The 22,841-nt window shown below is 46.8% G+C and overlaps 1 protein-coding gene across 4 annotated transcripts in view; it reads left to right on the forward strand.

Moving 5' to 3' along the window:
• The window catches only part of SUPT6H (SPT6 homolog, histone chaperone and transcription elongation factor), a 27,942-nt gene continuing 5,101 nt past the window's right edge, over window positions 1-22,841 (forward strand). Inside the window, exons 1-31 of one of the 4 annotated variants that reach the window (XM_030462310.1) lie at window positions 1-61; window positions 6,025-6,166; window positions 6,628-6,786; window positions 6,974-7,044; window positions 7,385-7,580; window positions 8,011-8,095; window positions 8,487-8,760; window positions 9,920-10,021; window positions 10,470-10,586; window positions 11,086-11,175; window positions 11,667-11,809; window positions 12,091-12,242; window positions 12,738-12,836; window positions 12,964-13,093; window positions 13,197-13,347; window positions 13,773-13,927; window positions 14,490-14,685; window positions 15,009-15,148; window positions 15,226-15,343; window positions 15,464-15,540; window positions 15,701-15,836; window positions 16,248-16,385; window positions 16,684-16,851; window positions 17,366-17,493; window positions 18,514-18,721; window positions 19,182-19,329; window positions 19,557-19,699; window positions 20,394-20,534; window positions 21,604-21,799; window positions 21,932-22,170; window positions 22,459-22,572. In XM_030462310.1, the coding sequence (XP_030318170.1) occupies window positions 6,058-6,166; window positions 6,628-6,786; window positions 6,974-7,044; window positions 7,385-7,580; window positions 8,011-8,095; window positions 8,487-8,760; window positions 9,920-10,021; window positions 10,470-10,586; window positions 11,086-11,175; window positions 11,667-11,809; window positions 12,091-12,242; window positions 12,738-12,836; window positions 12,964-13,093; window positions 13,197-13,347; window positions 13,773-13,927; window positions 14,490-14,685; window positions 15,009-15,148; window positions 15,226-15,343; window positions 15,464-15,540; window positions 15,701-15,836; window positions 16,248-16,385; window positions 16,684-16,851; window positions 17,366-17,493; window positions 18,514-18,721; window positions 19,182-19,329; window positions 19,557-19,699; window positions 20,394-20,534; window positions 21,604-21,799; window positions 21,932-22,170; window positions 22,459-22,572 (4,323 nt within the window). In that variant the 5' untranslated portion in view covers window positions 1-61; window positions 6,025-6,057. Of the gene's footprint in view, window positions 306-6,024; window positions 6,167-6,627; window positions 6,787-6,973; window positions 7,045-7,384; window positions 7,581-8,010; window positions 8,096-8,486; window positions 8,761-9,919; window positions 10,022-10,469; window positions 10,587-11,085; window positions 11,176-11,666; window positions 11,810-12,090; window positions 12,243-12,737; window positions 12,837-12,963; window positions 13,094-13,196; window positions 13,348-13,772; window positions 13,928-14,489; window positions 14,686-15,008; window positions 15,149-15,225; window positions 15,344-15,463; window positions 15,541-15,700; window positions 15,837-16,247; window positions 16,386-16,683; window positions 16,852-17,365; window positions 17,494-18,513; window positions 18,722-19,181; window positions 19,330-19,556; window positions 19,700-20,393; window positions 20,535-21,603; window positions 21,800-21,931; window positions 22,171-22,458; window positions 22,573-22,841 lie in introns of all 4 variants that reach the window. The other 3 variants (XM_030462307.1, XM_030462308.1, XM_030462309.1) reach the window with 3 other exon arrangements.

Genomic DNA, 22,841 nt, shown 5'->3' on the forward strand with positions numbered 1-22,841 from the left:
TCCGCCCCCCTTCGCTCGCCGCCGCCGCCGCCGAGGCCTCCATTTTCCCTCGGCGCCTCGGGTAAGGCCGCGGCGAGCGGGACGGAGACTGCGGCGGGGACGAGTGGTGGTGAGCGTGTCCCGGCCAGGCCCGCGTCGCTCCCGGAGGCGCCGGGGAGGCTGTTGCCAGGGGAACAGCGAGGTGGCACGGAGCCCCGGTGCGGCTGCGAGGCCTCTTGGGCTGTGCGGGCCTGGGCTCCGGTAAGGGCGGCGGAGACGTCCCGGTGCTTGGCGGTTCGGCTTCAACCACCGGTTGAGGTGTGAAGGTAGAGACTGCCCCTCCGCTCCGCGTTGCCTGCGGCACCAGGAGCCTTCTGGGCAGGAGATCCCGGCTGGGGACCGGGGGGGGGGAGGCCAGGCCGGGGCGGGGGGGGGCTGCAGTCCCGGGGCTATGGGATCCCAGGGCTATGGGATCCCGGGGCAGAGACTGCGGCAGGTTTCTCCGGGACAGCGCTGACACGGTGGGAAAAGCTGTTGAAGGAGAGGAGGTGGACGTGGGGAGAGGGTCGGCCTGGTTCCCCTAGGTGGGGAGTCGAGGGTCTGACCTTTGTTTCTCAGGTATACCAGAAATTCCCTGGGAGCTGCCTTTGGGTTTGCAAAGCCCCGGCAAGGTTCTCCAGGAAAAGCTGAGGGGCAGCAGCCTGGGAAGGCCTTTTTTGAGGGTTAATAACTGCCCAAAGTGTGGCAGAGGAGGGGTGGGGTGAATGATGGGTGCTCACAGCAGAGTGAGGTTGTTACAGAGTTTCACAGCTGTCTCTGATGCTTTTTTAATTTATTTTTTCTGCATATAGTGATGTGGAGAAGGAAAACTTAATCTTAAATTATTTAGACTAGCTAAACCAAGCAGTGGGAAGTTTTAGGGACCAGACAATATTGAGTTGGCTCAGAGCTAGTGTGATAAACAAGGTACAGTAGCAACGAGCTTAATGAAGGTAGCAAACACCACAGCAATTGGCTTTACATCAGCTTTTACTATTCAGGAAAGAGTTGTTGGTGTCTCAGCAATTGCTCCTTTTGAAACATCACTCCAACACCCTGCCCTAAAAAAAAAAAGGTATTTTGGAATTACTTTAAAGGAGGAGAAAGGGTTGGACTCGATGATCTCTGAGGTCCCTTCCAACCCAGCCAATTCTATGATTCTATGAAAACAAAGCAGAAAACATCATTAGGCCACTGCATAAATTGCTGGCAGTCTGGGCCCTGGGTGTTGCTGTCAGCTTTGTCTCAAAAAGGAAGCACTGGGAAAGGCAGGGGCAGCACAGACCAACAGGTTTTCAGGTGAAAAACCCCCTTTGTTTCCTCACCTGTTGATGGGAAATAAGATGAAGTCATGGGCAGGTCAGAGAAAGCAAAGAGGGAACATCAATTTTCTGTTTCTTACAGGAAATTGTGATGCAGCAGGTCTAAAATAACCAGACGGAAGTGCTTTTTTCACCCAAGATGCTGTGAAGCTGTGGCACTCTGCTGCGGGATGTTCTGCTGCCCCATAGCATCGGGGGCAGTGGGACCAACAGGGAGCAATAAAGTTAACAAAGTGGGCATGGGGAGTTCCTGAGCCCTGGTGGCTGGCTGCCTGGACTTTCCCTGTGGTGGCATCATTGTTCTCTGGTTGTTGTTTCACCCCCTCTGTTCTTCTGCACACCTGCTCCCAAAGAGGGTGGGAGTGCCTGGTGTAGGCCCTGACTTCAGAAATTTGTAAAAACAGCTCCAAAAACTAAATACAGAGCTATGTGGTGCTGATGCCCTGCCTGTCAGGGCTTGGCACCCACAGAAGTCCCCGTTGCAAGAAGGGGCTCTGAGGAAGAGCTCAGTGCTGGGGGCGTACCCATCAAGGCAGATCATTGTGGTGCACTTGGGTGCCTTACAGTGCTTCTTCACAGGGCTGTTTTTGTTAGGTTCATAAGATTCAAATTAAAAGATGGCAATAAGATCCTGCCTGAATTCTGTGGTGGGATGCAGCCTGGATCATTGCTTAGTCACACATTCTGGCTCTTTTTGTTTTGGTTGGTCTTTTTGTTGTTTTTTTTTAGGAAACCCAATATTGATGTAATTACGCTTCATGGGGTTACCTTTGCAGTTGGTTTGGGATTTTCCTAATGAGCCATTTATCATCACAGTCGTTTACTCCTGTGGATGTACTCTGGCTGTGCTAAAATAAATGTCATGAGCATTTCATTGATGAAATTAATCAACTGGGCTTCCTTAGGCTTTGCATCTTAACCAAGTCTCAAGTTTCCCAGCTGCCTTCTCACTGTGCTTTCTGAATCTACTTCAGTGGAACTTTTTTGTGTGAATTGACATGGGAGCTGGGTGGAACTGCTCAGTGGTGTCTTTGGAGGTGTGATTCCATGGACGTATGTGATTGTAAGTGGACTGTGAGATGAGCCACGAAGCAGCAGGGGTTAAAACAATTCCTCTGCAAACCCTTTCCCCCCAAAAATAAACCCCACAAAACCATTGCTAGCGTGGGTCAGGGTCTTGATGTAGTTTCTCTCACAAAGGATGGGGAGGATTCAAGGACTCAAATCTCTTCAGCACCCAGGCTGTAGTAAAGCCCGAATTAGCACTTGTTTGTGCTTTGACACTGATGTCGTGTGGTTTGTTGCTGAATAATAAATATATCTCATTGTGAGAATGCTCCTTGGTTATTCTTTGAGCACTGCTGAGGTCTCCTGCCTTAGTTTGGCATCCCCATGCCCGGAGAGCATCCTGGTTTCCCTCACCTCACACACGTGCAGGCTTTGAGGTCCTATGTGGCACTGCAGGAGTTTTTCCCATAACATAGCTGGTGTTTTACATGTAGTTGCTGCATATTTCAGTTTTTAAACCTGACGAGTTGCATTTTGCTGGTGTATGATGTACCAAGCTATGTCTGCCTCCAGCTCTGCGATGTTTTGTGGTGCTGAATAGCCAGTAGGTTATCTGGGTGGGTGGCCAAGGTGTTCCAGGTGTTTGAATATCTGGGTTCCAGAACTCTCAGGTCCATCACTATGCAGCAGATGTTCAGAACAGCCCTGCAGTGCCTGCAGTCGGCATCCATCCCGGTCCTGCTGACCTGTTGGAGACCTTGTGTCTCAGTATTGACAGCAAAGAGTATTGTTGGCTCAGGGTCATCCCAGTTAAAAGGAGCCCTGGACTTTGGACACTCGCCATCAAGTCCTTGAGCTGAGCAAAGTGCAGACAGCCCCAGTGGGAAGCAGAGATCTGGTGATTGCCAAGCCCAGCACTGCTCTGCTGTTGCTGAGCAGGAGAGGAGGTGCTTGAGGTGCCTAGCTTGGCTTGGAAGCACCCACACCTCCCTCACCCACTGCCATGTTGCTGTTGTGTGGCCATTGGCTGTGGTCCATCTTGGTGGGTGTCTGGTTGGTACCTTTGGGGTGAAGCTCTGTGTGTACATCACCTATGGGAGCCTGTCTGCCACAGCATGGGCGAGCGTGTAGGATTAGGCACTGTCTCCCAGCCTTTTTGGTGCTCCAGTGCAATTTGGTTGTTGCTCCTGTGCTGCAGCAATCTGTGAGCCTCCCTGGGAGTGTTCCAGGAGGTGGGATGCTGTGTGCTGCTCCGAGGGATGGCCTGGAGCATGACACAGCAGAGCTGGCCTAGTGCTCCTAGGTGGGGAGTCTACACCTCCACCCTCTTCTGCCTCCCTCCCTCTCCTGTTTGATTTCAAACAAAGGCCTCTCTGGCAGGGAAGGTGGGAGAGGCACCTTCAGTCTTTATCCAAATCAACATGTCCTTGGTGATAGCTACCCTGGCTTCCATTTGCCACGTCTAGTGGCAGCTCTGAGCTGGATTTCCCTGGAGCTGACAGCGCCCAGGCTTGTGGGTGGTTGGCTTGTGTGGAACCTGCTTGGCTGGATCATGACACGAGATCTTTGCTAAGTCCTGGCTGTGCCCTGCACCCAGACAAATTGGATTTGGCATGAACTGAAATTGCCAGGAAGCAGTAGAACAAGTGATGAAAAAGAAAGCTGGAATTGCATGCAAAAAGCTTCCCTTGCAGAGAATAGCAGAATTGTACATGCAGCTCTAATGAGGGGCTTTTTCCTTGCTGGATTTATGTGAATCATTGACAGGAGAGAAATGAGGTAGTTGGAAATGCTCTAGGAAAAGCCACTTAACCTCCATTTCTAGGTATGTGAATACATTGTGATGGACAAGTGTAGAAGAATTAGTGAGGAAGTGTAAAGTACTATTCACACACAGGCTGGTAAATGTAACAATTCCTGTTCCTCTGCTGTATGCAGTTACCCTGTTTCTCAGTGGCATTTGCTTCAGAAACAGGTATTTAACTAGTATCTGTACCACCCTCTGAAGTGTTGTTTCCCAGAGGGATGCTCTAATTCCTGACTATGATTTCTGCAGTGTTCTCTTGAGGATGGGGAATCTGTGCTGACTGGGAGCAGAGCAGTGGACTTGACCCACTGCAATCTCTGCCTGTCCGGAGCATCTGATGTTGGCCAAAGCCTCCTAATCCACAGCCAAAGAGCATGAGCTGGTGTCAGCTCATGTCTGAAATCTGGCAGAGGTTGTCTTTGTTGTGGGTTTCTGTTAATGAGATACAGCCAGCACATTCCCATGGAGCTGTTAGTGTTTTAAGACATGAAAAATTATCCAAGATCAGCCTTGTAGTTTTTTGTTGTTTTGTTGGGGGATTTTTGTCTTGAATTGAGAAATAAGATCCTGTAAGTAAATTAAGTTTTCTCTAGTTGTGATTGTGCACCAGACATGGATCTTGGGGCAAACCAAGTCCCCCACACAAGAACTGGCATATTAAAGCCTTGAACAGGCTGTCCCTTAAGGGACTGATTGCCTTTAGCTGTTTGTTTGCAGTGGGGAGGTGATTATGGGGACAATTTTTAAGCATGTTTGTTTAGCTGGCATTCCCTGGCAGATGAAATTCTTATATATGTGTATATTTTCTCTGTGTTAAATTACATTAGGTGTAATTTAACATGGACGCTTTGGCTTTAGATCTAACACTTCCTCTGAGGTTCTTTTTGTACCTTCCCAAAAGCTGGTACTTCTTCCTGGGCTGGGATGTTCATTTTCTCAGCCAATTAAGGAACTGATTTGTTTGGCTTTTTTGTAGCTGACTTTTGTAAGCTTCTGTTGGGTTTGGGTTTTTTTTTTTGTCTTATGTAAAAATGGAACTAAAAAAAAAAATCCTGTGATAATTTTAAAAATTACATGAAATTTTGTAACCACAAAAAGTGGATGACTCAGAGAAACAGAACTTGAGCCATGTGTCTTTGTGGACACACAGTTCCCATTGTGTCAGCTTTCTTCCAGAAACCCTCATTGGGGGAAAACATCAAACAAGAGGTTTTGGATATTTAAAAAAAAAAAAGTTTCCGTAGTCTCTTGTTGCCTCATAATTACTGGACAGAGGCTCCTGGTCTGGGACATCCCAGCCACATCTCCATCTGTGTGAGGTGGTGGAGTTGGGCAGCCCCCAGTCCCACAGCACCCCCAGTCCCTCCTGTTTGCTCCCTGAGGCTCTGTCAAGCCTTGCTGCCAGCCTGCCATTGCAGCTCAGTCAAGGCCCTTCTCAGGGTTGCTCTGGCTTCCCTGAGTGAGAATCAATCATATCAAGATCCTAATTGCTCAGATTGTGTGCCTAACACCATGTAGCCTTGGTGGCAGCGTGGGGTTGCTGTCCTGGCTGTGTGGGAGGGTATGGATGGGAAGAAGGGCCTTGGCTGCGTGCGAGCTGGGAGCTCAACTGTGGAACAAGAGCTGCTGTGACAGGTCCTGTCCTGCTCGATGAGACATGGGGTGACAGGAGCTAGCAGCCCTTGGCTGCTGGCTTTGGTTGCCTAATCTGTGGTGACAGGGATGTCCAGGCAGGGTGGACACTGGGTAGCTCAGGGCCTTGGCAGATAATTTGAAACTCTCTTGCCTTAGCTGCCTTCTCTCCAAAACCTGTAAGTGTGTGTGTTTTGCTCACTCAGCTGATTTGATGGATGTTTCCTCTTCCCCCAGTTCCTGTGGAGCTGTGTGTGAGACCTTGCAGCCATGTCTGACTTTGTGGAAAGTGAAGCTGAGGAATCGGAGGAGGAGTACAACCAGGATGGGGAGGTCGTGCCCAGAGTAACCAAGAAGTTTGTAGAGGAAGAAGAGGATGGTGAGTGTACTTGACTTTTCTGAGTTTGCTGAATTGTCTGTGTGCCATGCTGCTCTGTTTTGCACCCCAGGACATCTGCAGATGGAGCAATAACTGCACAGTATGGAAAGCTGTAGTTGCTAATCTCAGCTGTGTAAGTGCTTCCTTTTCTTAAAGTGCTTACATGGTTTTTATATTTGGCAGTAGAAAATACACTGCCTCACACCAGTGGGACTTGCAGTCACACAATTTGATAGTAAGCAGTAAAAGCAAAGGAATTCTCCCAGTGTGACCACTCCACCTGTTACCTCTGCACAGAAAGCTTGAGACCATGAGATAAGAGGTTGCATTCTGGCACGAGCAGCTGGCTGGGTTCTGTGTCAGTAAAAGCACTCAGTTAAAACTGTTTGCACAGAGTTGAGATGGAGTCTTGGCAGGTAGCCAGTGAGTTGATGTCTAACACTTGCTGCTCTCCACCCCAGATGAGGAAGAGGAGGAGGAAAATCTCGATGATCAAGATGAGCAGGGGAACCTGAAAGGGTTCATTAACGATGATGACGATGAGGAAGAGGAAGAGGAGGAAGAAGCCAGTGACTCTGGAGACTCTGAGGACAATGTTGGCCACAAAAAGAGAAAGCGCAGTAAGTTTTACTATGATTGTTCACAGCATGCCACAGCATAATGCTCACACTGCCCTGCCAGGGAGCAGAGCTCTCCCTCAGCCCTAGGTGTCTGTGTGGGCTGGTTAAGCTATACCCTTCTCCTTGGTTGATCCATTCCCAGATTAGTACAGGGAGAGTGTAACTCATCTCTGCTTTCTTCTTTTAGCTTTTGATGACCGCCTGGAGGATGACGATTTTGACCTTATTGAAGAGAACTTGGGTGTTAAAGTCAAAAGAGTGAGTTGTGTTCCTGTGCTGCTGTCATAGAGTGGTGTGAGTTAACACGAAGAAGGGTGGGTGAGTGGTGCCCCCTGCCTGCCTCTACCCTCTTAGAAAGGGAGAGCTATGTCCCTGAAGGAAGCAGGATCTCTCTCTGCCCAAGCAGCCGGGAACTGGCTTCCCATAGTTTGCAAAATTTAGGACCCCAAAGAAATTTTCTTCTAAATATTTTTTAAAATAATAATAATTTAAAAATTCTTCTTCTTAAATCTCTGCAAGATAGTCTGGGTAGAGACAGCACTGAGCTGAGTGTCTGTGCCAGGGTTTCTGTGTGCTAACGAGGCCCCTTTGCTTGCAGCAAAAATTCAGGCGTGTGCGAAAAATGTCCGATGATGAGGATGATGAAGAGGAAGACTATGGAAAAGAAGAACACGAGAAGGAAGCCATTGCTGAAGAAATTTTTCAGGATGGTGAAGGCGAGGAGGGAGGGGAAGCTGTAGAAGCTCCTGTTGCTCCTCCAGAAGAGGAAGAGGAGGAGGAGGAAGATGAATCTGGTGAGTAGAGTTGGTCAGTTATATCCAAAGTTTGTCCTAGAATTAAAGCACAGGAACCAAGTTAAGGCTTTTTCTAAGCTGTAAACAAAGGCTGTAGCCCTCTTGTGGTCAAGCTGCTCTGATTAGTACCAATCTGCAGAATTAAATCTTTCTGGGTGGGAGGTTTAATTATTTGACTAAACCTCTTTGTCCAGAAGCACACTACATATCCTGGGGTGTTGAACATCTCTAAGCTGCCTCCAAATTGGAAATCCTTCAAAGTAAGGAAGGCAGGGCACTGTTTGGTACCTTGTAGCACAGCAAGTGACTGCCTGACTTCTCCTTTCCAACACTGCTAGTACCACACATGCACTGGCTGAGCTGAGCTTTGTCAGAGGTACCAGTTGAATCTGTAAGTGTTCTGACCCCTAAATTGTTTCTCAATGTCTAGATATTGATGACTTCATTGTGGATGATGATGGACAACCTCTGAAGAAGCCAAAATGGCGGAAGAAGCTCCCTGGCTACACAGATGCGTGAGTATTGATTGGAAATTGGCCTGGAGCCTCAAAAACTGCTCAGGTTACTTAGCATTAACTGCAACTGCAGAATAATTCAGCTCATGGATGAATACCACTGGTCTCCTTCCCAGAGGAAACTGGTGAATTTAAACATGGAGTCTGTGATTTCATAAATGTCTGACTCCTTCTGTTCTCCCCTGAGATTTTAATAGTGATACTGAAACCAGTTTCTTAGGAAAAGTAAAGCATGTAAAGCTCAGAGCTGTGTGCCTATCTGTAATGTTTTAGCCTCAGTGCAAAACTAAAGCTTATACTTGTGTCCTGGGTCCTCTGGCCTCTTCTGTGTGGCTAGAAAGCTGTTCTGTGAGCTGCACCGTGGGGCTGAGCAACATTTTTTGCCTTCTAGTGCTTTGCAGGAAGCCCAGGAGATCTTTGGTGTGGACTTTGACTATGATGAGTTTGAGAAGTATAATGAGTACGATGAGGAGATGGAGGAGGAGTATGAGTACGAGGATGAAGAAGCTGAAGGGGAGACCCGTGTGCGACCCAAAAAGACTGCCAAGAAGCGAGTCAGTCGGCGCAGCATCTTTGAGATGTATGAACCCAGTGAGCTGGAGAGCAGTCACCTGACAGACCAGGACAACGAAATCCGCATTACAGATATGCCTGAGAGGTTCCAGGTGAGGGAAGAAGGGTGCTGGTGTGGGTGCAGAAGGCATTTTAACTCCCGCTAAGTACATCAGGCCTGGCGTCTGTGGGCTAGCTTCCTCACCTGGCTGCTGGCTGGGTTTTGGCATCTTTCTGTCTTTGAAGATCCCACCTGACAAATGTAAACGCTGAACTGGTGCCTTCAAACGTTTTGGCTGTGTAGGCTGCGTTTTAAAACTGGTCATCATTTCTTTGGCCACTGGGTGCCAGTGTGACACTCCTGGGAGTGGTGCAGGGCTTGTGCTCTGCTGAGATGTCCTTTATGCTGAAGGCTTTTAATTATCCCACGAGTTGTATCTCTGAATAGCAGGAGAGAAGCCTCAGTGTCAGAGAAGGTTTGCTAGGGTTTTCTGGCCCACCTTGTTCTGTGTTTCTGTAGAACACTTTAATCCAAACCATTGAGACTTATACTGCTCTCAATGTGGAGTCCTGTTAGTGCTGACAGGAGTCAGTGTGGAGTCTCACATTTTCGTCTTTAAATTTTACCCTGTCATCAAGTTTTCCCTGAGCAGTCCTTGTTCTTGGATCTCTCTTAAGTGTATGCTAATGTAATTCTGTGCAGGGACTCGTTACCCTCCTTTGTAAAATGGGGCATCCAAAGCTGACAGCTTTTCAGAAGGACCTTTTTTTACCCCTGCCAGCATAAAGGAACTTTGTGTGTGATGTTTTCTGGCCCTACATGGCCTGTTCAGACATTTTGTCATCTTCATGGGTGTCAGCAGTGATTAGAGCAGGCCTGAAAAAGAATTGGTTGGGACTAAATGCTTGGAGAAGGTTTGGAGCTGCTTCATGTTCTGTTATTCTATGGCTGCAGCAAGAAAAACTGATAACAAGGCTAAAACAGGCACAGATAGATTGGAACAGGGGATGTAGCTGCAGAGGGAAGATTCTGTGCCATCGCATGCCTTTCCACACGCCTTTGACAGAATTTTTAGCTGCCTTTAGCTAGTGTGAAGCTGATGCAGGTTTCCTGTGTGCTCTGAAGATGTGGTGTCATCCTCAGCAGAGCCCTGTGGGAGGTATTGAGACCCCATAAGCCACCTGCAACCCAAACCAATCATTTCCAGGCTTCTTGAACATGTGGTAGCACAAGCCTGTGTTGCACCTGCTCACCCAGTTGTCTCTTCACAGTTGCGGTCGATCCCAGTGAAGAGTGCTGAGGATGATGAGCTGGAGGAAGAAGCTGACTGGATTTACAGGAATGCTTTTGCAACACCCACAATCTCCTTGCAGGTAAAGGACTATTCCTGGGACTTCTATCCTAAAAAGACTTAGTTGTTGCAGATTTCCAACACTGTTCCAGGTGTTTGCTCAGAGGAATGGTGTGCCCAATATACATTTCTTTCTGGTTTTGAGTAGATCGTTTAACATGCACAACCATAAAACAAGACAAAAAGGAACACAGAGAAGTTGCAAGAATGATTGTCAAGAATGGAAAGATCTCTGAGCATTGAGGGCTAAACTAGTATTAGCCATGATCTGTTTTTAACCTTGGTCAGATGCTGCTTCTCTGTTTTTCTTTGATCCAGTCAGGGCTAGGATGCTTTTATGTGTCTAAAATCAGATCATGTAGCCAAGACTGCTTTCCCAGCTAACAAAAGGATCACCATTTCTCAGCCTTAGACTGGGCTGGTCTTATGGGGGTCAGCTCAGGACTAAGATAAAGTGTTTTTCCTTTTAGGAGAGTTCTGACTACCTTGACCGTGGACAAGCTGCCAGCAGCTTTGGCCGCAAGGGGCCCAGCACCATTCAGAAGATTAAAGAAGCCCTGAATTTCATGAGAAATCAACATTTCGAGGTAATTCACAACTTGGCTTCATTGCCAAGATAAAGAATTCCTGTCTCCTTATCCTGGCAGGATCAGCAGAGGGGCTGTTGGAAGCACTTAGGGCAGCAGACTAGAATGGGCTGATAACAGTTCCCCGGTTGCACAGATCACCTTGTGTGAGCTATGGCAGGTTTTTAAGGCCTGATCGATGAGGCTGCTATAGACCTATTTCTGTGATCCAAAACAAGTTGATGCTAAATGAGATGGAGGAATTTCAGAGTATCCTGAACCATGCTTGGTCCATTCAATCCATTATCTGAAGTGTTGCCTGATGTTGCAGAAGCTCCTTGGTCTACGTGATGTGTTCTTTTGTGGAATGGTCTCAGAGCTGGGGTGTGGCTTGGTGCATCCCCACACTGCTGCCCTGTTAGCTTGTTCTCACACGTAGAACAAGGTTTCTCTGGACTCCTGGCTGCCAGGAGCAGCCCAGTCTCCTGCTTGGTGGTGATGAGTCTTGTTTGTGACCCAGGTCCCATTCATCGCCTTCTACAGAAAGGAATATGTGGAGCCAGAGCTGCACATCAACGACCTGTGGAGGGTCTGGCAGTGGGATGAGAAGGTGAGGAGTGTGTTTTCAATGCTTGTTATCCCACCAGTATCTAACGTCTTCCTACCTAGCCTGATAATTTTCAGCAGGTTTTGTTTTGTCTCTGGAGACTTTGTGTCCTTTTCTTCACCCCTGGCTTTTTTTTGTGTGTGTGTTTGCTATCATGTGGTTGTGAAAAGTTGTTTGACAAAAAGAGGCTTCAAAACAGTCCTTCCTCTTCACCAAGTTCCCTTTGTGTAGTGACCTTTCCTGCAAAGAGGTCAGGTTCCTTCTCTACTATAAGGTAGAACCAAACCTTGATTTACTTTTTTTCTGTTAATACAATTTTTCTCTGAGATGAGATCTGCCATGTGTGTCACATCTAGGCTTGGATGTGGAAGAAGATTTTTGACAGGTTTTTTTTATATGACAAATATCCTGAGAGCCCCTGTTTGGGAGAGGAGGAGTCAGATGAGACATGCAGCTATGGTACATTTCACTGGAAATCTTTGTTCTCCTGTTAGTGGACCCAGCTGAAGATCCGCAAGCAGAACCTGACCCGTCTGTTTGAGAAGATGCAGGCCTATCAGTATGAGCAAATTTCTGCTGACCCAGACAAGCCCTTGGCAGATGGAATAAGGGCCCTAGATACTACTGACATGGAAAGGTATGACATTGTGACATATTCATATTAATTCCAAAATTACTTTTAAAAGTGCTTTAACTTGTCCAAACAAGCTCTCCAGTCACTGCAGTGCATTGACTGCAGCTTCCCCACAAAGCCAATAATAAGAAATATTTTTAGATAAAATAAGTGCTCCCTCTGCCTGATCTATAATAAAACAATTGCTCCCTCTGCCTGATCTATACCAGAGCAAGTTCCTCAGGTGCCCTGAGCAGGGCTCAGCTGCAGGCAGGGTGTAATGTTCTGGCTTTTGCCTGCCCTAGGCTGAAGGACGTGCAGTCCATGGATGAACTGAAGGATGTTTATAATCACTTCCTGCTGTACTATGGGCGAGACATTCCCAAGATGCAGAATGCTGCCAAGGCTGCTCGAAAGAAGCAAAAGCGGATCCGAGAGGATGGTGAAGAGGAGGAAGGTTTGTCTCCAGATTTGATATAGTCTCCTAATTGTGGGCTGGTTGAAAATTCTGGTTGAAAAGAATAGTAAGAAACTTTGTGGAAAAGCACAGCATAGAATTTCTCAGCTGTTCACTTCTCTCTCAAGTTAGTCTCAGCTCTTCCAGGCATATCTGAAAATTCTTAAAGTTTGCTGCACAAGGTGCTACTTTTCTGATGAACTAAATACCACCCCACATGGCAGGGGCCAAAGCAAGGATCAGCCACCTTGGTGTGTGTGTTAATGTGCAACCCATTTTTGCCATTAAAACTGCAAAAGAATGAAACTGAAGAGAAGATAACATTTTCAGGGTGTTTTTCTAACCCTGAATAATTTTAAGGCTATTGTGACCTTTCTGATGTTTTTGTAGAATTTAGGGACTCAGTTGCAGAAGTCAGTTGTGTTTGATCCCTTTGCTGTGCTGCTGACACACTGCAGCTATAAAGAGGCCTTGCTAACCATACCATTCCCACAGGTGAAGGGGAGGATGCTGAAGATGATGAGCAGAAAGGGCCTGAGCTGAAGCAGGCTTCCCGTCGGGATATGTACACCATCTGTCAGACAGCCGGGCTGGGTAAGGCTGTGCTTTATCACGCTGAGCTGGCAGTGTGCTGTGGTCTGGCCCACATGCTCTCCTGGGTGGTGTGGCTTGCTTCTCATTCGTTTTTATGTTTTGGTTTGGTTTGGTTTTTTTTCCCCAGATGGCCTGGCTAAGAAGTTTGGCCTGACACCTGAGCAGTTTGGAGAGAATCTCCGAGACAGTTACCAGCGTCATGAGACGGAGCAGTTCCCTGCAGAGCCCCTGGAGCTGGCCAAGGATTATGTGTGTAGGTCAGTGTGGGAGGATTTTTATGGAAGTCCTGCAGATGTGACTGGGGAGGAGATCCAGGGGCATTTTCAAGTTCTAAACCTTCATGTTGCCTTTTTTTTTCAGTCAGTTCCCAAGCCCTGAAGCTGTTCTGGAAGGAGCTCGGTACATGGTGGCTTTGCAGATAGCCAGGGAGCCTTTAGTCAGGCAGGTCCTGAGACAGACTTTCCAAGAGAGAGCTAAGGTCAACATTTCACCAACCAAAAAGGGGAAGAAGGTAAGGAAGGGAGCCCTGACTCTTGTGGGTCAATTCAGAGAAGGATCTAAATAACATGCAAATGCTCATTTTTCCATCTTAAAACTTCTCCCACATTAGTGGCAACTCTGAATAAATCTTAAAGCAGCATGTGAGCTGGGCTGTTGCAGTGGCCAGCTTAGCCTCTGCGTGTTGCATGTTTAGCCTCCGTGTTTCATCAGACCTGATTCTTGCTGTTGAGATGTTGCTTTCAGTTATTGAAATCACCTCTGTTTTTGTGAGATTGGGAACGAATTCCAGTGTGTCCTGCTGGGGAAGGAAATGCAGACTGGCAGGCATGGGGGTGAGGGGGTATTGAATAAAAACCATCATCTGCCATGGGATACAGAAGGGTCTTTCTTCATGAATGCCCTGCATGCACACTGAATGTCTGTCTTTTCTCCCAGGATGTTGATGAAGCCCACTATGCCTATTCCTTTAAATACTTGAAGAACAAGCCTGTGAAGGAGCTGCGAGATGACCAGTTCCTGAAAATGAGCCTGGCAGAGGAGGAGGGACTGCTCACTATAGATATCAGCATAGACATGAAAGGAGTGGAGGGGTGAGTCCTCACTGCCTATGCCATCTGTGCCTTGGCAGAGTTCATTCATAGAGTGCTGTTGGGGGCTGCTAGGGCTCCTCAGTTACCCAAATTGCTCCTGGAAGTCATGGCTTGGAGGTTTCCTGCACCTTAAAGCCAAGCCGTCTCTCAGGGCCTTTTTTCTACATTTGAATGAAAACTTTAGATGTCTGGCTAAGTCTCGCTTATTCATTTGAAGACAAACTCCAAAGCTTTTAGGATTTTGGGAAAAGAGGTTCATTTCTCTGTACATCTGAGTAGCCACACTGTCACAGGGGTGGGCTGGAGTGGCCATAGGCTGCCTCATGTTGCACTAATCAGGTCTCTCTGTGCTACCAGCATGGCCTTCAGCTGTGATCTGTACCAGCAGAGCTTTTGCAGCTAAAGGAGTGTTTGATGGGAGGATGGACTCTTCTCTAAATTTTCCAGGCAGCTTGTTGAATTTGAGGTGCTCTTATCACATCTCTGTCCAGGAATCTGCCAGTGATGGTGTCCGTGCAGGTGTTTGGAGCCCTTCTGTATCTTCTCCTCTCATTTCTTGCAGTTATGGTAGTGACCAGACGTACTTTGAGGAAATCAAACAGTTCTATTACCGCGACGAGTTCAGCCACCAGGTGCAAGAGTGGAATCGGCAGCGTACGATGGCCATTGAGCGGTCCCTCAACCAGTTCCTCTACGTGCAGATGGCTAAAGAATTGAAGAACAAGCTGTTGGTTGAGGCCAAGGAGTACGTTCTCAAGGTGAGACAAGGGGCAGGTGGGTTTGAGTCAGAGCGTGGCTTACAAATGCAAACAGTCCTGCAGCATGCTGGGGAGAGCTGCTAACAGGTCATAAGGAAGAAGGGGTAAGCAGGGGGCTGAGTCTGGTTCTTTCTCAAAAATGGAGAGATGAGCAGATACCTCGGTGTGAGGGAAGATGGGCTCCATCGTTCTGGAGAGCTGGTCCCAATCTGGACAGAATCTACTGTCTTGCTGCCTTGAGCAGTCCATGACCTTCCCTCCAGAGAAGGGCCACAGCACCTGCAGGTCTTCTCACTCCTCTCTCCTGTTTTCCATCCTACCAGGCCTGCAGCAGGAAACTGTACAACTGGCTAAAAGTATCTTCATACCGACCTGATCAGCAAGTGGAGGAAGATGATGATTTCATGGATGAAAACCAAGGGAAGGGGATTCGAGTGCTAGGCATTGCATTTTCCTCAGCTAGGTAGGAAAAAGGAATTGTCTCTGGATCTGTGTTCAGCTTTAGCAGATCTCTGTGTCTAAGTGATCTCTCTTTCATAGGGACCACCCTGTGTTTTGTGCTCTTGTTAATGGAGAGGGTGAGGTTACAGACTTCCTCCGCTTGCCGCATTTCACAAAGAGAAGGAACGCCTGGCGTGAGGAGGAGCGGGAAAAGAAGGTGTGCTGGGTGCAGCTATTGTTGAGATAAATATGAAATAGGAACCCAGGGCTCGTAGCTTGCTCAGTAAAGAAACCATTTAGCTTTTCTACTCTGACTTGCCTTCACTTTGCTTTCCAGGCTCAGGATATTGAAACCTTGAAAAAATTCCTCCTGAACAAGAAACCTCACGTGGTGACAATTGCAGGCGAGAACAGGTCAGTGTTTATGTTCTTCCACTTGCAGTACTTGCAGTACTTTTCTCATGCCTGTCCATGTTTCAGTGTTTCTGCCCTTGATATGAGTTAACCCATTGGGTTTATCTCCAGGACCCAGCTTTGCACTGTCCCCTCAATCCCCTTGCCCCTCTCTCCCTAGGGATGCTCAGATGCTGATGGAGGATGTAAAGAGAATTGTTCATGAGCTTGATCAAGGGCAGCAACTGTCCTCTATTGGGGTGGAGCTGGTGGACAATGAACTGGCCATCCTCTACATGAACAGCAAGAAGTCTGAGGTGAACCTTCTGTTATTCCAGCTGACTCTTAGTCTATTGCTTATTTGTGCTGTCTCCTCCTCCATTTGTTGTGTTGGCCCTAGCTTCTGTTATCCTTTACCTTATGTGGTCTGTCTGCTAGTGATGTAATGATCTTAGGGTCAAACCAAAATGTCTTATTATGGCATCCCTGAAGAGATGTACAAAGTAGATATTGACACAGTCTGAAATGAATCTTGCTCAGCTGATTGGATGGGGTTGTTTCATTATTCTTTGCAACAGAGTTCCTGGGAGCGTTTGACCTCAACTATATTTGCCCTGAGCATCAAATTCTTCCCTTGTTCCAGTCTCTGTCTGATTTGTGTTTGATACTTGTGTTACAAAGTGTGAAAACAACATCAGAGTTTTCCCTAATTCTCTGGCCTTTTGCAGAATGAGTTCCGGGATTACCCACCCCTGCTGCGGCAAGCTGTCTCCCTTGCTCGCCGCATTCAGGACCCCCTCATAGAGTTTGCCCAGGTCTGCAGCTCTGATGAGGATATTCTCTGCCTGAAACTCCACCCTCTGCAGGTAAATTGGTCTTGTGGGATCCTCCTCTGCAGGAGGAAGTGGCCTGGGGCAGTTTGTTGTCAAAGAAAAGTATTCCAAGTCGAACTGGTGCATGTTATGTCTATTCTATGCCATATTCAGGCTACACAGAACCTTGGGGTTTTTTGCCTCCTTTAGCTCACCTGCCTTTAGGCTTTTCTCAGGAGTAACTAAGGTTCAGCAGTGTTCCCAAGAGCCACTCTGTTGTGTTAGGCAGTTTGCTTATGCCCAAGTGTTTCAGGCACCTCCTTGCCAGGCTAACGCTTCTCCTTTCTGTCAGGAGCACGTGGTGAAGGAGGAGCTGCTGAATGCCCTCTACTGCGAGTTCATCAACCGTGTTAACGAGGTGGGAGTGGATGTCAACCGAGCAATTGCTCACCCTCACAGCCAGGCTCTGCTCCAGTACGTCTGTGGCCTGGGACCACGCAAAGGCACTCACTTGCTGAAGGTAAGGAGGCTTCTGTCCCTGCCTACAGAAACAAGGCATCCCCAGTAGTGTGCAAGTTGGCCTGTGCTGTTACAAGCTGAGACAGAGTCCCCTGTGCCAGATGCAGCTGACAGCTCCATTGACATGTGGTTTAGTATATTATCTTGCTGCACCATCCCTAAAGTTCTTCATGGTCTTATGTTCTTGATAGAGCCAAGCAACTCAGCAGATACATTAATCCTAGCTAGTTCCTGAACCCATGGGAACAGATGCACTCCTGTGGTATCAAGACACCTCCATACTGTAGAAAACACAAGGGGAAAAAGCTAACTCTTAGAGTAGGAGCTGTTATGTGTGGAGCCATCTCCTTTCATATCATGTTGAGACACAGGCAGGGGCAGCAATTTATGAGTTGTGATGGGTTCGATTGTATCAGATGCCTTGAACACTGCAGTGTCTGGTGTGAGTCCTCATCTTTACCTGGAGAACCTTTCTGTTGGAATAGCAGGGTTTATTCTGTCACCTTTTTCTACAGATCTTAAAACAAAACAACACACGTCTGGAGAACAGGACCCAGCTGGTTACAATGTGTCACATGGGACCCAAAGTGTTTATCAACTGTGCTGGCTTCATCAAAATTGACACAGCATCGCTTGGGGATAGGTGTGTGTGGGTTTGCTTTCAGTGTCACTTGGGGTATGGAGTGGAGTCTGTGTTCCCAGGAGTTTCAGTGTGGCCCCTCTGATTTCTGGCCAAGTTCAGGTATTGCTGGTTATTAATCTGATTCTAAAGGGGAACTAAACTCGTGCAGCAACGTGAGCTGCAAGACATTAATTACTCAGCTTGCTATGGTTTGAAAGACCCTTTGTGGTCAAGAGAAACTAAACTAAAAACAGGTCTTCCCCATCATGGTTGTCACACCTGTCCATCAGTAACCCACATGCACTTTTGCTTCGTTTCTGCCTAATCCTACAGTCAGTGTTTTCTGAAGTTTCCAACTTGAGGCATAACTCAGCAATTCAGCTTCCTCTTAAACTTGTAGCAGTGCCAGGAAGTTTGTAGAGCATGAGGTTACTGGTAACTAAACAAGAGATATGTGTTTGGAGGATAGAGAGGGAATCTAGTTTCTAAATCTCTAGCTGAGTGCTTTGCACAAAGGAAACACTTGCTGGAAATGTGCTTTCTCAAGGACTGGCACAGTGTCCTTCTTGCCTTTGAAAAGCACTTTGGGAAAGAACACTTGGCTGAATCCTTACCCTACAAGGTGCCTGGTTCCTGCAGGTTACAAATCCCTGACACACAGGGAGCAAAGTACAGGTTCCCCCAAAGACCTGGATGCAGGCAGCTGCCCTGCCACTTTGGCACCACTTAATTTGTGTGAGGAGAGAAATGGTGAAGAGCTGTGTGCTCACAGAGCAGCTGTATCCCACACAGTGCTCACATCTAGAGAACATCACAAATGCCTGGCTGTATCTTTGCAGTGCAGGAGCTGCAGACTGGCATTTGTTATGTCTTGGCTTGGCTCCTGTTGATTTAGCAACAAAAAAATTCATTTTAGTTCATTGCACTAAGGGTAGAGCTGGCAAAGCACCACGCAGTCAGTAGTGGTGCTCAGCAGCTGAAGGAGGTGACTCTGAAACCCTGTAGAGTCCTTATCTGAACATTGCTTTGGTTGTATTTTAGTACTGACTCCTACATTGAAGTCCTGGATGGATCTAGAGTCCATCCTGAAACCTATGAATGGGCAAGAAAAATGGCAGTGGATGCCTTAGAATATGATGAGTCAGCAGAGGATGCGAATCCTGCAGGAGCTCTAGAGGAGATCTTAGAAAACCCTGAGCGTCTGAAAGACCTGGATCTCGATGCATTTGCTGAAGAACTGGAAAGACAGGTGTGCTGGGGGCTCCTGGTGCTGAGAAACAGAAGCAAATCTGTGCTGTCCAGCTCAGTTTCTTGTGTGTTATAGTTGATGATCCTGATCCTTTCTGGGAGCTGAACATTTAGCTGTTACTGTTATAAAATATATAAACATAAACAGCCATGACAAGTACTCAGTGTCTGACAGTGGCATGTAGTAAATGTGTATGGAAAGCACACCTGGGTGGAGGGAGGAGGGAGGCAGGAGACAGGAGACAGTAATTAGACTGCTTAAACTGTATTTCATGAACTAAGTTAATGTTTTTCTGAATGTACTGGTACTTTAAACCTCCTGTTGGATGATACCCTGCGCATTTGTCTTTTTAAAATTTACTGTTTGATAAGTCCCTTGCATTCTTTCATAACTTACACTTGATTCCCTCCTCACCTCCTTCCTGCTGCTCATGGCTTTATAACCTTTGAATACCTTACAGGGCTATGGAGATAAGCATATCACTTTGTATGACATCCGAGCTGAACTAAGCTGCAGGTACAAGGACCTGAGAACCCCATACCGTTCTCCAAACACAGAAGAGGTCTTCAATATGCTGACCAAAGAAACTCCAGAGACTTTTTATATAGGTACATCCCTGGTTTCTGTCATTCTGAGTTAGGTGGGGAAGAGGGATTGTGGTGAGAGTGATGTTGGGGTGGTGCTTTGGTTCTGTGAATGTGAAGCATCTTTTCAACTACTTGGGTAGTCTCTTAACACCTTCATCCACAGCTATTTTAGGTGGAAGGAACTGCCCAGCCCTGCAGTTGACATTCAGTTTTTCATTCTATTCTTCTCCTCTCCCATCGCACCACAGGTAAAATGATCATCTGCAATGTGACTGGCATAGCCCACAGGAGACCACAAGGAGAAAGCTATGACCAGGCAATAAGGAATGATGAAACTGGCCTTTGGCAGTGCCCTTTCTGTCAGCAGGATAACTTTCCAGAGCTCAGCGAGGTGAGGTTCCTTCTCCCAATGGACCTGTCTTTGTCAGGAGTCTGAGCATTTTGTAGTGTCCTTAGGAGGAAAAGTATCAGAGCCCAGATTGTGTCTGCAGTCCTCAGGATCCCAACTTGAACGTGGCCTTTGGCTGCAAATATAACCTGTTCCACTTTTGATTTTTGATTGCCTCAGTATAGTTTTGACAGATCCTTTATGGCTGCACTATGGATCTTAGTGAACTGGGCTAGGAGTGAAATGGAGCTGGTGCTGAGCTGACCAGCTCTTTGCAAATACATAAAAGAGGCCAGTTTGTGGTCCAGGTCTGGGTTTTACACTAAGAAACTGCCCTTGACACTAAGAACAGAAGGTTGTTCTGCCACCTTCTCAATTTTAAGAACTTATCTGGACTCCCTGCTGCTTAATGCAGCTGTACTTGAGGTCTCTTCTGAACACTGCTGAATTCCAGCCTTAGTAATCTGTGACTTAAAACCCTATAGTGTTCATTAGCAACCAGCCTGTGGTCAGAGTCTAAAAACATTTTGACCTTCCTGATTGCAAAGCCCCACAAGCTGAGAACCAAAGAGGAAGATTGCATTACTGAGTCACATTCATAGAACTCCTTTGTCCCCTTTTAGACTCGTTTTGAGTGTGAGCTGCTGGGACTGTTTTGTTTCCATGCTGAATGACTTTTCCTTTTGCCTTGCTCAAGGTTTGGAACCACTTTGACAGTGGTTCCTGCCCCGGTCAGGCCATTGGAGTGAAGACACGTCTGGATAATGGCGTTGCTGGCTTCATCCCAACAAAATTTCTTAGTGATAAGGTGGTCAAGCGGCCAGAAGAAAGGGTGAAGGTATGAAAGCAGTGGATTTTCATGTATCCAGAAAGACCTGGTTGAGCATGGAACTAATACCAAATATTCAGACTTTGGTTAATAACATTGGTCCCTCAATGACTTTTCAAACCGTATTTTCCTTTAAGGACTTGAAATCAGCTGCAGCGTCCTCCTCCCACCATGCAAATCCTTTTGGCAGCTGGTGGAAACCATGTTAATCAGTTAACATGTTGCACTGCAGGAGGATTTATTACAGTCTGGCTAAAGTCTGTGTTTAGGAGACCAGAAGGCATTCTAATGCAGAGCTGCCCTTTGTTTTGAGCTCTCCAAAGAGTTCACAGAACTGCTGTTAGATACGCAAGGGTCACTTTCCTCTCTCATAACTTCTTTTTCAGTCTCAGTTCATTTGTGGAGGTCAACAGAAATACTGGTCTTGGTCAGGGTAGGGTTTGAGGTTCTAAAAGAAACAAAATCACACATTTTTATCACACAATGAAATAGAGATTTAACATCTTTACAGTCTTTTGGGGTTCTCCTGACAGGCCATACAGGTGATGGATAATCCTCTAAACTCAGAGGTCTCAGCATTTCTTTCAAGAGCTGTTAACTCTAGCATGGTTAACTGGACTAAGACATTTCAGGTTTTATGGTGGGGTTTTCTGTTCTCCATTTAATTAGAGCAGTTTTGAGTGTCTTCCACTCTGTTTCTGGACAGGCTTTACTACTTTCTTGCACATCGTGAAATCCAGTTTTGCTGATGCTATTGTGAAGATACATAAAATAGCAAAATTAATTGTCCTTAGTCTCCAGAAATGTAGTTTGCTTATATGGTATGGAGTGTAGGTAGTAGATGTGCTGGAGAACTGCCCATTTTCCCTTTCATCTTTGATTCTAGTCATCTTGGGAATAAGTTGATTTTCGGTTGGCATGGAAGGATCATTTTAAGAGGTTGTATCATCCTGAAGCATAGGAGCTTATTTGTATTTTCCAATTGGCAGTGTGAGCCCACACAGATCTCTCTGTAGCACAAGGAGGCTGGCACATCATCTATACTGCCTGATCAGCATTGCCTGTCCCTCTCCTGCAGGTGGGAATGACTGTTCACTGCAGGATTATGAAGATTGACATTGAGAAGTTCAGTGCAGACCTGACCTGCAGGACCTCAGACTTGATGGATAAGAACAATGAGTGGAAACTGCCTAAAGACACCTACTATGACTTTGACTCAGAAGCTGCAGATCACAAACAGGAAGAAGACATGAAAAGAAAGCAACAGCGGACAAGTGAGTCTCATTTTTCTCTCCCTCATAGTGCCATCCTTCCCAGGGAGCTTTAGGAGAATAAGCACAGTTAGACATAGACTTGGAGTACAGCAGGTCTTCCTGGAAACTTAAACACTCCCCTTTGTCCTCTAGCATACATCAAGAGAGTAATTGCTCACCCATCATTCCACAACATCAGCTTCAAGCAAGCTGAGAAGATGATGGAGACCATGGACCAAGGGGATGTGATTATTCGACCAAGTAGCAAAGGGGAGAACCACCTGACTGTCACCTGGAAGGTGAATGATGGGATTTACCAGCATGTGGATGTCCGAGAAGAAGGCAAGGAGAATGCCTTCAGCCTGGGCTCCACACTTTGGATTAACACAGAGGTAAGGGCCCTACAGAACATGCCTGGGAAGGACTTGGCGGGGAAGGAGAGAAGAACCATTTTATCAGGGACAGGTTGGCACCACCTTCCCATCCCTGCAGCTGCTTTCAGGCTGTTGGACAGTAACTTCCATTGCAGTTTTTCAGATTCTTGGATGATTCTCACCTTTTTGTTTTTTTCTTAAAGCATCCAGCCTTGCTGTGCAGCATATATGACTGGGAGCTTTATGCTAGGGTCAGAGTTCTTCATCATGCACCCTAAATACCTCTTTAAATGTGTTTGTTCAAAGGAGTTTGAAGACCTGGATGAAATTGTCGCTCGCTATGTCCAGCCCATGGCTTCTTTTGCCAGAGACCTATTGAATCACAAATACTATCAGGACTGCAATGGTGGAGACAAGAAGGTGAGCCTGTCCTAGGCTGGAGTAGCTTGTGTGCGAGATAAAGGAGCATAGCATAAGTTTCTTTGTCTCAGGACAGGTCATAAACTCTTTGAGTCTGGTGTGAGCTGCAGCTGGACTGAGCTCTTTGATCTCCCTCTTGTTACTTAGAATCCTAGAATCATTTTAGTTGGAAAAGACTTTTGAGATCATTAAGTCCAACTGTTAACCAGTTTGGCAATCACTTCCCAACTGTAGGTCTCAGGAAGATTGTCTCAGAGCAGTGGATTTAG

This window comes from Calypte anna, chromosome 19 (genome assembly GCF_003957555.1).
Source record: "Calypte anna isolate BGI_N300 chromosome 19, bCalAnn1_v1.p, whole genome shotgun sequence".
Classification (NCBI taxonomy): Eukaryota; Metazoa; Chordata; class Aves; order Apodiformes; family Trochilidae; genus Calypte; species Calypte anna.